Source organism: Diadema antillarum, unplaced genomic scaffold (genome assembly GCF_040938485.1).
Source record: "Diadema antillarum isolate AM-2024a unplaced genomic scaffold, OU_Dant_1.0 seq00000009_RagTag, whole genome shotgun sequence".
NCBI classification, from domain to species: Eukaryota; Metazoa; Echinodermata; class Echinoidea; order Diadematoida; family Diadematidae; genus Diadema; species Diadema antillarum.
In genome coordinates, this window is record NW_027271131.1 from 989,567 (window position 1) to 1,006,178 (window position 16,612).

General features: G+C 38.0%; 1 protein-coding gene across 2 annotated transcripts in view; it reads right to left on the reverse strand.

The window, feature by feature from the left end:
- The window catches only part of LOC139725034 (arfaptin-2-like), a 28,381-nt gene extending 13,531 nt beyond the window's left edge, over window positions 1–14,850 (reverse strand). Inside the window, exons 1-3 of one of the 2 annotated variants that reach the window (XM_071636124.1) lie at window positions 14,798–14,850; window positions 12,549–12,988; window positions 7,873–7,893 (exon numbers count right to left, since the gene is read on the reverse strand). In XM_071636124.1, the coding sequence (XP_071492225.1) occupies window positions 7,873–7,893; window positions 12,549–12,828 (301 nt within the window). In that variant the 5' untranslated portion in view covers window positions 12,829–12,988; window positions 14,798–14,850. The remainder of the gene's footprint in view (window positions 1–7,872; window positions 7,894–12,548; window positions 12,989–14,797) is intronic. The other variant, XM_071636125.1, reaches the window with a different exon arrangement.
- Between the last annotated feature and the right edge of the window lie 1,762 nt (window positions 14,851–16,612).

Sequence of the window (16,612 nt, forward strand, 5' to 3'; positions counted from 1 at the left end):
TGTATAGAAGTTACATAGATTTGAAAAACAGAATGTTTTCTCAAAGCATGACTACATTGTTGTCTCAGAATAACGTGGCACAGAGGGGTTTTCAACCATGGCACATAAAGAGTTAAGCAGGGATGCCAAGTTCAAAACAATTTTATGAGTGAGATTTTCAAGACTCGGCATCTCGGCATGCGAATGTGCGCGCGAGGGAGGGTGGGAGGGGCTTTTCCTCCCTGTGGCCTCCCACGGTAGGGAGCTTTCTGAATTTTTAGCTCTTAATGATGCGATCAGGTGCATACTTAAGTGACTCTTTTTTAATTATTTTGCAAGACAAAAGGGAAATATACCTTCATTTGCAACTATCACTTTAATTTTTTGAGCTATGCTCATTATTATAGGCCCAAGTTGCAGACTTCGCCCGATGTGTGAGAAAAATGGGTGCCACGAGGGAGATCGTGAGATGGCCCCTAAATGCTTGAGTCTCACGCAGAATGCGTGAGACTTGGTAGCTCTGGTTAAGGGGATTCTTGAATATACAAATGTGTATATATATCCAAGCTGGGCCAGCCTTCCTATTCCATAAATTTTCATGCTATCGGGTCTTTAAAGGGCAGGAGTTTGATTCAGAATTTGGCACAGGATACTCAGATTCATCGGGCATCTGGAGTCAAAATGTTGTCGATTTTAATAAGAGGACATGCCGAAGTGAGCTGCAACCTTTAAGAAGGTGTTTTACCTTAAGCTGAGAGGCAATCAGCAGAAACTGCACCATTACACCCCTACAACACCTACACATCACATCAAGCCATCCCACCATATTTGCTCATCTGCCAAATATGATTCAGTGAGACCCCCTCCCCTTCTTTTGCCATTACCATCACAGCAGCAGCTACATGTAGCCTTGCTTCCAGGCTCCTGGCTGATTTTTCTCCCACTCATATAATATGATGCTTTTATTGTAAAAAGTCCTCAATAATACAAGTATGATAACTCATAGTCAGGGGCCCCAGGGAACATTTTTCAGGGTAAGGGGGATGCAGGACTGGGAATGGGGTGACAATGTTTACATCCCCTCCCCCTTAGACAGGAAGAATATGATTCCCCATTAATGTACAAATACTCCTTTCAGGTAATCGCGGTTCAATTATCCGCATCCAAATAATGCGGATGAAGTAATCAAAATCGCGTTCATATATCCCATGAAGTGTGCACTACTTTTACGAGCGCCCGTTCATATAACGGTGCGAAAGACGGAGAATTTGTCATGGTTACTGCGCACGCCTCTATAATGACGTAATTTAACTTTCCTTTTTAAAATAATTTCAAATTGAAAAAAATATTAATTTATAACAATACACAGACACGAAGTATTTATTTTTTCATAAAAGCTAACATTTGAATATTTCTAATCGACACATGCACGTGCGTGTACAAACTGCAAAACTGCTTATAACGCAGTCGTGATCGGGACGGGACTCACGTGTATGCACAGCTCTCGCTCAAGCTCAGCAATCAGCGGTTGTGCGGGAAATCGAGTGACCTTTGACCTGACTGTGGAATGTTAGTCCGCATAAGTCGTAAAACGCGTTCATGTATTCTCGATCAACTCCTGATGCTGCAATAATGTGGATAATAGCAGCATCAAAATAATGCGGACTTTTTTACTCCTCTCCCGTTCATGTAATCAAAATTTTACGACTTAGTGCTCCTATTATCCACATCCACGATTACCTGAAAGGGGTAAAAGTCAGGCATAAGAGCGCTCCTGAATTACTTCATCTTTATGCCCCTCTGTGTCCATTCATACAGAGAATAGGGAGTTTTCGCAAGCTTGATGCCGACGGCAAATCTACATTCCGTGTACAAAATTTAGCGGTTACTGTAGTAACAATGATGTGACTGCTCATCAGGCCCTGAAATCTAGAACTGTTCTTAGCAAAAATCATGTTTGTCCAGAATGAGACCCAATCAGCGAGTGCCGAGCTGGTGGGAAGGTATGCATGCACATGTGTTATCACTCACTTACCCAAAGGCGCCAGGCATGAATTTCCCAGTTTGTACAAATTGCAGCTCAACTTGCTCACGTAACTATTCGCCTATCCTTTGTACACGGACCATAGATCTGTGCGTGTAGTTGATCGGCTGATAAACTGATGGCAGGCAGGGACTACAGTACGTTCACGATTATTGATGACCATCTGGCTAGTATCGTTTCAATAGTCAAGGTTGCTGTGTACCAATGTGTTGATAATCATGACAAACATAATGAACTCCTCATCATCTGTTATGCCGAAAATATATGCTGCAACAACGAGGATACGGCTAATATTTCGCAAGGTTTTATTTTCGCGAATTTCGTGAGTCAGGCGCTATTCGCGAAATTAAAGACACGCGAAAATATTGACTCTGATCCCGATGTGGATGTGACGTACGCATGTACATTATTTGCGTTCAGTACAGGACTCCACGATCGCAAATTTAACCACTCGCGAAATCATCGGGACTTCCCAATTCGCGAAAATTTAGACTCGCGAAATATACGGCGTATACAGTATATGTCTTGTAGTCAATGTAAATAAACCAGCTTCCATTTGCAATGGTCTCTGGAACCGCAGACTTTTCAAAAGCATGGATCATTCGGTTTGTTAGAAGAGCAGTTGGAAATAGCTTGCTTTCATTTTACAGCTGGAATTCTCAGAATGAAATTCTATATCAGGCAAAACCTCCTTGATTTGTGTGAGCACATTATTCTTTTATGATTTTCGCTCGTATTTTCAAAAACGTATGAATTCAATACCTTTCAACGTTGAGTCATGAAATTGGACTGAAAAATTGCAGTATGAAATTTCCACTCACTTGAGAGAGCCCCACAAAGGTACTGGTAGGCGTTTCTCGTCTTTCATTTTTAATACACATATGTTTGTAGACTCTTTGCTAGCAAACAACTGTGCTTGGGTCATATTGCCTACGTGTTGTACATGTACTTTATACCATGAGGGAACAGTTATTCAACTTTCTCCAATACTATGATCTCGTGATCAGCTTGTTTCAATGAAAAAAGAGTCTAAATACCATATCTGAAAAAAAAAATGAAGGAAGAATTCAGAGTATTTGCTCTCGCTGTATTGAAAGGTGACTTGGCTGGCGTGTCATATTGTATTGCTGCATTCTGCAACTTACAATTTGTAGCTTTGTTTGTTAAAATCACACACAAAAAGAGAGCAAAGCTGCGCACTACCAAGGGGTACTTTCCATTCTGGCAAGGTTGGTTGTTTGGACAGCACATTTTTAACACAATTAGGCCGGGGTGGGGGGGGGGGGTGGGGGGGGGGGAGGATTTTGCTAGACAGCATATATGTTCACATGCACAAAATGTCATAATTGGTGTTACACTTTACACTGAGCACACTATGCATACAGCAATTTGCACTGACTACTACAATGTAGTATCTCTTTAAACTGTGCAAGAAAGCTTCCACTGATAACTCCAATATTTTCTTTTTCATATTTTCATCTTTATATTCAGAATTACAATGGTGATGATGATGACGATGCTGCAGCACCCTGCCAGTGGCAAGTTTCACAGATAGTTTGTGAGCTTGTCAAATACTCAGCACATTTATTGAAGGATACTACCTAGGGTAATGCTACACATTCAAATTGTTCAATACCCATTTCACACGAGGTACTGTATGTACACTGGATAGTACACAATGAACATGTCCTTGGTAGTGTATCTAATTATATCACCTGAAAAAAAGTATCTAGTTTGTGACTAATGATGCTCCATTTGTTGACTTTTATCAGGTCAGTTCTGTACCCATCTTATTTCAGAGACTGGGACCCTTTTATTGGATTAAACAGCCTACACTTTGTATGTTAGAACCCACTCCTCATGCTCCGCTCAGGACTGTTAAGCTGAGTACCTATCTAAGTGGTATCCAATTACAATCAGTAAAATGCATTCAAACATTTTAACCCATCGAGGACAAGCTGATTTTGCTTTAACACACGTTTCCCCACATACACCTGCTTTGGTATACTCAGGACTACCAGTAGTCTTCAATGGGTTATTACAGTCACTACGTACATGTAGAACAGGGACTTTACAAAGCAAAGCACTAAATATTGGCACTACAAAAGGATGCTTCTGCACAAAGTACACTGTACATGAGGTGTCACAAGACAGATGCCCATAAATAATTATCCATTGATACACATGTATGTAGATACATGTACTTGAACAAAATGTACAAAATTCCATCAAATGAATTATGTCTTTCCTGTTTTATATCAAGGAGCTTCCTGCTCAACATAAAGTACAGTGACTTGTCTCACTTCAGTCCTGGGCCTTGTTTCATAAAGCTGTTCATAAAGGTATGCATGACTCTCGTGACTTTACGAATGACTGGAATATGAAGTGCAAATGTGTGTGCCCATTTTTTCCCTCTTTTTCATGTTTTAACGACTGTGTGTCAATACTTTGAGGCAAAAATACACTTTCAACTACAAACGTGAGCTACAATGTAAGAATAATCATTATCATCGATCTGCAAATATCTACTTTAGCTTTTGAAATTAATATTGATTGAGACACCCATTTGGCTTGCCATATTTTAAGTTGATCTACTTTACGAACAGCTTTTGAAACAGGCCCCTGGAATCTGTGAACAGTAGGGATTTCCCTGCCCAAACTTGTATGGTGGGAGGTATAAGGAAGATGATTAACGTCCCTCTAAATGTGGAAGGAAGCATGTCCTCTCTTAAACATGATATAAAGTTTTGGTACCTCAAAAGTTTCCCTGAGTTTCCTTGTCTTAGTTTGTGTTTCAGGTTAAAGTACCATTCATATTTAACTGATGCTAAATGCTAGAAGATGCTAAATAATTGATTAAAAGAATATAGTTAATTATTTACAAACCAAAGGCAGAACTGCGAGACTATAACATTATCACCTCATCTAGTTTGCGTTCAGATGAGTAGAGTTCTCATGAATACAACTCTCCACTTAATCGGGTAGTGTCGGGCAGTGTGTCTCTTACCTGACTAAGCGGAGTACCCAATTATGTGGAAACAACAATGTACTGTATACTGCATCACTGTTTCATGAAATTATATTACATATAAGCGTAAAACTTGTAAGATTTCATATTTATCTCATATCATGTCAGATTCTACAAAATATCCACTACTGTTGGAAAAAAAAAATTATCTACTACTAAAGGTTAGCTTAATAAGGTGAAACTGCTTCTTAATTTCTGATTGGCCAGCAATATATTAATGCCAAATTTCTCACAAGTCTGTATATTTTACAGTCATATTACTCTACAACATTGTAGTTGCATAACTAGAAATGTCACTATGGCGACTAGCATGCCTCCGCTATAATGCATGGTTCTCCTAATACATGTCTTGACAATGTGTGATGACAGTTTCACATAATTGGCAAAATATTAAAATGACAGATCCTTCACGCATTGCATTGATATGGGGGAAATAGTGAAATTTTGAGTATTTGACCTTGACCTTTGACCTTGAGCATGCACACCTAAAAGTTGATAGGTACAACTTTGCCCACTCATACATATACATGCCAAGTTTCATTAGGACACCTCAAACCACTTTTTAGTTACGCTGTCCACAAAATTGATTACGGACGGACGGACTGACAACCCGAAAACATAATGTCTCCGGCACCAATACACGCCACAGGCGTAAAAACCATATAATTTGCCCTTCAGAGCACACTCATATTAATGACAGACATCACTTTCACTGGACAACCGATGAGAGAATTATGACCATTTGTTTGTCATGGCATCATCCATACTGACCTCACGACTATTATTTTTAGGTTGGTCATCTCTGATCATGCAACCATGGGGTCTCAGATGACCATGGAAAATAAGAGTATATGTTGAAGCATTATTTTCTGCTGGAGCTGCGAATCTAGTGCACAGGCCATTACATTTTGCGAGCAGCTTGGCAACTACTGTAAAACGAGGAATTTTCGTGTGCACTTTAATTTCGCGAATTTCGCGAGTGCCAAGATTCGCGAAATTAAAATGCACGCGAAAGTTCTTGTTTACACTTATTATGCATTGAACGCCAGTGGCACTTCGCGAAAATTTCATGCCAAGAAAAAGGCTGTCAGCTCCAATTCGCGAAAATTTCATGCCACGAATATATCATGTTTTACAGTATTGTTTCTACTTCTAGGAGTGCTATGTGCCTACCTCAGGAAAAAATAAAGAGAGATGCTATTAGCCGCCAGACAAAGTTAATACAATGCACAAGCATGTATCAGCTACTCAGAGGACTTCTGACAAGTCTCTTTGGACCATGATACTTCTTCTCCTTGGGGTAATTACATGACTTTCATCTTACAAGGATCTAGACTTCAATACTTGCCAGCTCAGGGGTGTGGGGAAATTTACTTTTGCAATACACTCCCTGTGTTTTCTTGAGGACCACCAAAAAACTGAAAGTGCCATTTTCCACACATAACAATCAACAAGTTGTATTATCAATCATGTCTGTTCATTACTTGCAGTATTCATGTATCACATGCACCAGTTTACAGTCCATGATCTGAAAGCCACCACACCAGATCAAGCTGGTGAAAATAATTCTTTTTTTTTTCAATGCATAAAGAGGGACGGCAGCTTGATCATGCATGAAGAAATATTTGGATATAAAAGAAAAGTGAATACAGAGTGTATCTTTGATATTTCAAAATCTATTCCAGACTACCCACACTGTAGTTCAGTGTGACAGGACAGAAAGGTTGCTGCTACTATTTATATCCCATTAAAGATAAATGTCTCACTGTACAAATTTAGCCAATCATTACATCATGGAGCTAGCTCCATGGTTATATACACATATAATACATGAAACCCTTACCTTTTTAGTTTTTTCCTTGTGACCCTGTGGTAACATCTATAACTTTTAATTTTCTTCTAACTGGTTATTTTATATGTACAGTTACAGGCATGCTGAGCACTTTGCTGAAACATGATCATAAATGACATGATAATATGAAAATCTCTCCACCACAAAAGAATGGGGACAGTGAGTGCAGAAACACACTCTACAGTGTCGTTCAACACATTAACAGCTGCGGCACACAAATCTAGTATGTACAGGTTACAACTGTACAGTTGACTAACACTAGCACAAATTCACATCACATGCTAGGAAAAATCAATTTCATAGTATATTTTGCAGAATTTGTTTAAATGATATTTACTGCATGATAGCTAGGATACTTGAGTGATAATTAACAGATCATATTTGGCAAGCGGAATTTACAAGGAAAAATTTCTTTTTTTTCAATAAGTGACACTCCACTGGAACCTGCTTTTAATCTATTTTAAAAAAAATGAAATATTTTCAGTTAAACAGCAAACATTACATTTCTGTCAATGGCAGAACGTGCAGTAGAACTTGAAGTGTTCAATCTGCTACAGCACAAGAAAGCAATAAAAAAACTAAGAAATTCCAACAAGACGAGTCCACCCAGTAGAGAAAAACCAGATGATGCATAATACATACATGTACGTTGGTATCTGCGCATATTGAGGATACAAAGCTGCTTTTCTTTTTGCTGTTTTTTTTTTTACTTTATCACTAGTTGTACTGTGTACAATATGATCATACCAATAGTTAATGCACCACAGACAGGAATTTTCAACTAGCAAACTGGCACAAGTTTAAGAACACGATTTACCATCCTGATTGAACATCTTTGAAAACACACCACAACTAAACATAAAGAAAGACACACGAACACAAACACAAACATGCACAAAAATGCATAGACATGCATATTAATGGGGGTGAGTCACATGTTTGGGAAAGAAATTAAGAATATTAGCTTACTTTCATTTGTGGCTTCCCCCTCTGTGTGAAAGACAAAGGCAAAATGTGATGGTGAAATCTACGAGGCATGTTAGGAGCGTGCATGAATTTCTATCATCTGTGGCATATTATGACATGAACCATTACCGTTTCCCACACAATTAGTGAATTAGGTACACTATGTAGCTCAAAAGAGAAGAGAAAGAGAGGAAAATGAAAGGACAATAAAGATATTAGATTTGTGATAAATTATGATCGGAGTAGCTGCCATTGCCATCAACCAAAGCAATCATATGTGTATGAACGAAATTTAGTAGTATGACATTAAACAAACAAACTAAAAAAAAAAAATGCCATTCAGTATACCAACTTCCTCCCTGATGTACAATGTTTGCACATGCAAACATGAGCTTTCACATGCAAATTATGGAATTCCAGCATTGACATGGATGAAAAATTCAAATTTATATGCCATGAGATTCTTGTGACAATTAAAAATTGGGAAAAAAACTTAAAATCCCCTCTCATGATGTGTAGTCCCATCTATTAATATCAGTGTTGGCAAATCTATGCAAGAATGTCTGGTCTCTCTGTCATGACTCTGTTTATCAATCCTTCAAAACAACATTTGGACACAAAGGCAAATTAGCCTTTGTCAAGCTTAGTCTTCAATACCAACCACGGGTTTATTCATAAAGTACAGACTGTATTTAATTGGGGTAATAAGTTTCTGAATTTAGTTTATGAGCTAGATTCCTGTACACATACACTGTATACAAGCTTGTATCTCCTTTATTTTGATTCCCACAGTGAACAAATGATACTCTTTAATCACCCTTGTCTATATCACCTAAATTTTGCTTTCATTTCATCTTCTATATTGACCAGAGGGAAAAAAAAAAATCTTAACCTTGGAGATGTTATATTACCAGGAACTTTCAAATGTAGATTTGAATATTTCTCTAAGTATGTAGTTAAATAACCAGAATAACCATATCAAAAGAGCTAAAAGTCAAGATCTGTTAAGATTAAGAAAATCTCCAGAGATACCCACTTAAAGAGAAGTTCCAGTACGGTTAGTCTGATAAGAAATGGTAATATCTTTAATACAAGCACAACAGTGAATATATCACTGAAATTGGAAAAAAACAAAAGATATGAAATTGTGATGTTTTGCTAATTTCTCCAGAACAGTTCTCATACAGTTGATGAGAAAATGCAAATGAGTGAGCTTAGACTCAGACATACAATGTACTTGTAAAATGTACACTTGTAACTGTGTTCGAATGTAAAACCAGGAATTTCAAAATTTTGACCACAAACTATATGGCAAGTTGTTAGGGGATGACAGCATCTCTTCACTATTTGCATACTGGTATTCGTACTGTTCAAGAACTTTTCCCTGAAAATTAGAGAAGCTTCAAAATTTCATAACTTATTCATTTTGCATCCGATCTTGATCAAATTTTTATTGTTGTGCTGAGAAAACTTTTTACTTCTTCCTTTCAGATTAACTTTTAACTGTACTGGAAAAAGGAAAAAGGCTGTAGATATTGTTGTGGCAGATTTACAGTGACAGTAATATTGAGGTATAGTTATAAACAAACACTAATTGGTTAATTTTATAGTGCAGTTTAGTTTCAAAGTCTAGTTTTGGTACCACTCCCACTTACATTGCACATGTGGACGTCTTTTTTGGTTTAGAGATACAACCTGTGGGCTCTTGCCTGAGTACATTTTAACAATAACAGTAAAAATATGAGAGAAATCAAAATTCATAAAATACAATGATTCATATTGAAAGTATAACCCAATAATGATAAATTTTGATAGTATAACCCGACACTTATACAATATACAATGTATAGAGTAAATACAGCAACCTACATGCATAGTTGCACCAATAAGATTTTTTTTTTTTAATCACTGAACTCAACTAAAAGCAATTTATATTTCTGAATCTACAGGTTGTAGTATTCTCAAACCGTATTGTTGATAGAATATTGTGACGCGTAGATTTGTTCGGAAATTCTAGATATCAAACATGCAATGCATCTTCATAGTACAGAATTCCTATATTTACTTCATCTGACCATGCAAAATTTAATGTGTGGATTACATCCAATGTCACCTACTTCAATTTTGAAACAGAGGCCCCAGAGTCTGTCTTGCCATGACTGATGTATCATAAAACACTGAGGCTTCTTTCTGAAAATTCTTCTTCATCAATATTCTTGAGCAACAAATATATGAAAACTCTCAAGAATTTAGAAATCAACAGATATTTCATGGAGCATTTTACCATTTCAACCTAGTTGATGAATAAAATGTTGACATACATGTAGCAACTGAATTTGGTCTGGAAGCATGCTATGACATGTTAAAACAACTAAATGAGACATGCAAAATAATTCAATTTGAAGTGTCTGCAGCATCAAGTAAATTCTTTCCTGGTACCCTTAAAAGGGCATTGTACCGGTTTTTTATCTTTTCATATGTTGTTCTTTTAATTCTAAAAGACCCAGCGGTGCAAACAGAATCAAAATTTCATAACGATTTAGTCCGTAATTTCATGTTGAAAATGGAAATTTTGGGGCGAGAATTATGCTAATGAGCTGACGAGCCCGGATGTCGTGATGTCACAGGTGCCAAATGTTTCACTGATTACAAGCCCTCGCATACGCGTGCGTTAAATCGTGCCGAGTAGCAGACGACGCATAGGCCCAATTTAGCCAGCAGGCGGCACTTGTGTACTGTCCTATCCATGCAGCTGTCTCAAATTTCGCGGAACCAAATCGCACCAAAATTACAGGATATACTTCTAAGCAAATGTCAAAATACCGTATTATATTTGAACGAAATCGGTAATCGAGAAGTATCAATATTGACGCCGAATTTCAAGTTGTCACTAAAAAAAACCTCACACTTCGCGAGAGATCTTGGTAAACGCGATATGCACAATCTAGAACTGAAGTTAGCCGACTTGTGCTGTGCGAACGGGGAATTTACGCGGAAACTAAATTTAAAAATGTCATGATTTTAGCGATTTGTGTGATTTACGAACTTTATTTTTCATTCAACTTAGATCAAATAATTTATAAATTGATTTCTTGCTCCCGATTACTTGAAAGATTTGTCTCATGATATTAGATGGCTAACTTCAGTCTGTGCGTGCGCAGGCAAGTAGGGCTACTACGCCGCGATCACTCTTGTTTAGTCGTACAGAGCAGATTGTTTTAGCGACGACAGGAAAGTCGACAACTTACGCTTCTCAACTTGCGATTTGGTTCCAATTAGCGTGAGCAAGTGGACATGAGTCATAAGATACTTGTGATTTTGGTGCAATTTGGTTGGGTGAATTTTGAGATATCTACATGGATACGGAAGTACTCTAGCACTATGCCTATGTACACCAGCGCTTGGATCGCGAAGCGGTGCACTGTTTATATCTACGTGGTCGGGCCACTCTTCCGAGGTATGGGTCCTACTAAAACTAGATCTAAGTTAGTCCTTGGTGTTAATACGACCACCATGAGATTTATCTCGACCACAAAAACATTGAAAATCCATAAAGCAGATACCTTACCTGCAAAATTCAGCACAGAAACAACAGGGCCTGCAGCACAAGGGCCTCTAGCGGCAAAGCTAGACCTTGGAGTCTGGACTTTCGTCTGGACTTTCTTCAAGTTCTTGCAGCAGGGCCATTCGGGGTATGTATTGCATACGAAACGTTTTATACGCTGTGCCTATTATTAGCGCTGTGCACGTACAGCTAGCGCTGTGCACGTACAGCTGTCGACGGAGCGGCGAGTAGAATCTTCTCGGTCCTTGACTGCTCACTAGTCCTAGTCCTAGTTCTAGTCTAGAGTCTATAGAATCTATGTTATGTACTGAGTGCCGTTTTCTTCTAACTAGGCGTAGACCGTGATTGCCGTTGACTATTTTTTTGGATTTAGATTTTAAGAATCACTCAGTCCTCATCTTCGTTAGATACTAGTTTGAACTGTGATGTCGAACCATTATCGCTCATCATCAATGCATAGTTAGTGCAACGTTACTTTTTTTTACACACAGTTTTCTATGGGCAGCACGTTCGGACAATGATGCCAATTTCATTTTGCATATCTGGAATATTCCCCACAAATTTGATCTAAATAAAAAGCTTTTGAAGAGATTCCTTTTAAAAATTAATAAATATTGTTTAACATGTTTATGTCAGCTCCATATTGCAATTGTACTAAGTATCAGTTTTTGCAGTACTTCGTGTGAGATTTCATCAGTAAATTGACATGTGTAGAACCTTTCTAGTTCGTTTTGCTAAAGTCGGAGGTTGGCACCTGTGACGTATGCCAAATTGTGTGGATCGTTCCTTGGCTTGCTCGTTTTCATTTTTTTCAAAAAATCATTACAGGCTTATCCTGGGTTTTAGAATCCTCTCTTTCCAGTTGTAGGCATCAAAAAATGTAGATTAGAATTATCAGACAAGTAGAAAATGTCAGTACAGGTTTCTTTTAAAGCAAATTACAATATTTTTGATGGATAAACAATGGATACTAAAAAATGATATGTAATTCTACTCCAAAGCATTGGGGACAAAATAAGTCTCAAAACCATTTTTTCCCTCAGACAGTATGATACAAACAATAATTACGCATGCAGTATATTTGGCCAATAATATGAAAGGCAACAGAACTCACCTCTTGTGTTTGCTAGTCTACTTCCCACTGATGGGTTGGCGTGAACATTGACTGACGGTGAGGGCGCTGTTCCCTTTTGTGGGCTATTCAGGTCTACTCCTGTGAAGCTGTTGTTCCCCTGTCCAACACCAAGCGACGCACCACCCCCTCCAGTTACCGTGGACCCTGGCAGAGGGTTCATGATTCCCCCCGTCCCCTCCCTGATCATGTTGTGAAGGTCCTGCTCAAAAGTATCGTCCAAGTCTTCGGCAGCATAACCAGTTCCGTTCTCACGGTTCATTGTTCTTCTTTGGTTATTAAAAATTTGTGAGCAAAGTAGCACTAGCAGGGAGCTCCCTTGTATTTGCTGCGAAGCAATGTGTTGTCCTTTCCCTGTCTAAAAGCGTACCTCACAGCTCTTTGCGCATGCACAGTGTCATGTGGGTCAGTCTGCTGCAGTACTGCAAGAGTAAACACACGCAAATTATTATTGCAGTATTTCTGTCCACAGTTACAGTACCACTTTTGTGTACAATTCATCATTAAGCAGCATATGATACTGATGGATGGATCATGGACCCATGCTCATTCTTTGCTGGATCTATCATTATCGATTCATCTTCTCATCCAAGAAACACTGTCTACCTCTAGTCTACATTTGTACATCATTATTCTGCTGATATTTTAGACTTTAATCGTTGCAATCCTTAAAGGACAAGTTCACATTCATATACATGTGGATTGAGTGAATGCAGCAATATCAGCAGAACACAGTAAAAGTTTGAGGAGAATTGGACAATCTGTTTGAAACAAAGTTATGAATTTTTAAAGTGCAGTCACTGCTGGATAAGAAGGCTAAGTACTATAGTGTATAATGTCACATGCATAGAACGATATAAGAAAAATATGAGAATTCCACAAAATTTCATTTTTTTTTTTAAAGCACACATTCCCTTAACTCATTTAATACTGACATATGTTAAGGATATTATTCCCCTTACCTTTTGAAAGAGGCAAGTCAAGTGCTCTATTTTTATGCAAGAAAAGTGAAAATATGTTGACTTTTCTTTATATTTCCTTTATAGTACTGTTCTATGTGTACTTCTACATATGACATCACAAGCTGTAGTAGTCTTTATATCCAGCGATGGCGGAATTGCAACTTCAAAAATTCATAAATTCAAACATTCATTGATATGTTCTACTAAAATTGCTGCATTCTCTCAATCCTTATGTATATGAAGGTGAACTTGCCCTGATACAGGACAGAGTCTTGGTAATTTGTTCATCTTATCTAAAAGGTATGGCAGAACGAGTAGTAGAAGTCTATTTACGTGTATGAGTCTTAATCTAATCCATTCTGTTTAACAATCATACTGGACATGTCACTGTATTACTGTAACTGTTTGCTAGTAGTAGTACTTTATATATGGATGACTTGACAAATTGAGTCAAAACTACTAACTGTGAGTGTTAGGGCTGGTCACTGATGATATACAGTAAATAGATTTGATCAACTAGAAGTAGAATGCAGCACAAATTATAAAAACTACACATTGACCAGGAAATGTGCAGGTAGCACTAACACACAGCCACTCTTCCACGCTCAATTTTAAGTGATTGTCATGCCAAGCTTGAGTCTTGAGAATCAAACACAACAAAAACATGCTCTGTCTGTCTTGGTGTGGTATGTGGAATGCTCTGGCAATGACATTGACAGTAGATTACCTACGCTACACATAGAAAATATGAATCTTCCAGTCCACTCCAGCAGCTGCAGCATGCCTGTAATTTCAATGTGTAAACTTTATTACTGACAATAAATTGCTGCCAAAAAGGCAGGATCCTTCTTACACTGGAGTTGGTCTACATTCGAAATTAGGCAACGAGTATTGAATGTTAGGGGAATATATGACGGATTCTCTGACTATAGCTAGACCAATGCCATGCCAGCAGTTACTGTCTGAAGCGAAGCCCGAAGGGGCAACTCCCACTTCGAGATACCGAAAGGGCTACCGAGCCGAGGACATCAATAACTTTCATCAGTTTATTCACTGAATAGCTCAGCTGGCGTCCGCGGCGTGAACACATTCGGCTCCGCTGGATAAACCAGTCCAGGCAGTAGTAGGGAATGAAAGAAGTTATGTGTTCCCTCATTTTCAGTAGCCTAGTTTCCCTTTGAAAATATGAAATGAATAAGAAGGGATGTTTATGACAGAAGCTGCATAATGTATTTGACCAAAGCATAGAAAAGAAGTGTGTAATTTTACCTGATTATGAAGATCCCACACTACGCCTACACGGGAATTCTCGTCCAGCCACGTACACGTAGAAATTATAGTCTTTACGTCTCCGTATGCAATGTGTACAGTAATTTCGCTGAGATGGATCTCTCGCATTGCCATTGTAGAGGTACACATTATGCCCGCTGATGAGCACAAGATGCGATAGTTACCAGTCTCAATGCAACTTGCACAGTAGCTAGCCTTTATTGGGTCACCATCTATTTTGATAAACAGCGTGATATCACAAGCATGTCATTGCTGCATTTAGTAAATTGTGTACTGTGGTATTTTGGAGGGGAAAAAAAAGTGATCACTGAGAATCTTATCGGTCCATTTGTAAGAGATATCATAGATTCTGTAAATTGTTTTACCCTTGTGAAAACCGAAAACTATATTATATAGAATGTTTTTCGTTTCTAAAAAGGCCAACGTTTCTCGAAAGGTTTAGAAATGGATTTTGATCTTTTACATCTTTTCAGTCTGGTTTGAATACCAGCCAATATAGATTACTTATAAATACCACACATAAATTCGGTATACTTTACACCTGGAAATTCTTCATTAACATTCGTACAATTTTTGGTTTCGAATACATTGATTAATATTATCCGTTTTCTTTAGTCACAGCACTCGCAAGATAAGCTCATATAATTCGCTCTCTCTATATCTCTCTAAAAAAAATCGAGTGAAAATAGTCACTCCAAAAAGAGTGGATACAAGAAAGAGTAAATTTAGAGTGAAATTGGAGTGAATTTTGAGTGAAAATGTTAATTTTCACTCGTTTTAGAGTGACGTCAGGGATCACTCCAAAATCTTCGAGTGATCCCTGAGGTCACTCCAAAATGAGTGAAAATGAACATTTTCACACAAAATTCACTCCAATTTCACTCTAAATTCACTCTGTTTTTGTATTCACTCTTTTAAGAGTGAATATTTTCACTCGATTTTTTTTTAGAGAGATATAGAGGACCAAGATTGGTGAGAGAAAAATTCGGTATATCAATTATCGTGGGATCGACCATTATTATATATATAAATTATATATATATATATATATATATATATATATATATATATATATATATATATTTATATTAATAAACAAACCAATTTAAACTCTCCTGCTTCGTGAGGAATGTTATTTTCAGGCCCTGTTGGGGCACATAGAGGAATACTGAATACGCAATCTCTTCAAACTTTAAACATGATTTATGTACACTTAGAGCGTTAACAAATATTTTTTTTCTTTAATGTTTTCATTTCAGTGTGACCATCTCATCTGCAGTTTACATTAATATTGGTTGATTAATTCTATTCCCATCATATGCGAATATCACACGCGCGCGTATAGGTATGGATGTGTGTGTGTGTGTGTGTGTGTGTGTTTGCTTGTTTGTTTGTGTGCGTGTGTGTGTGTGTGTGTGTGTGTGTGTTTATGGACTTGTTTGTGTTTTGAAATGTACTTGCATTGTTTTTCTTCGTGTTACACCCATAGAATGGGTTGATTCATGACTAATTTGAATGAAATCAATAAGGAAAAACAAAAAAGTGTTTATGACTACTGTATGACCATAGCGTATCCGGGCAATTACCCCCAGAGGGCAATTACTCCCCCCCCCCCCCCCCCCCCCCCCGGCTAAATACTGGTTAGTGGTAAGGTAAGAGTTAAGATTAGGGTTAGGGTTAGGTTTGGAGTTTGGGTTAGGCATTGTAGGATTAGGTTCAGGATAAGGATTAGGATTAGGGCCAGGGGAATGGTCCGGGGTAATTGCCCAGGGGGTAATTGCCCTAGACCCTAAC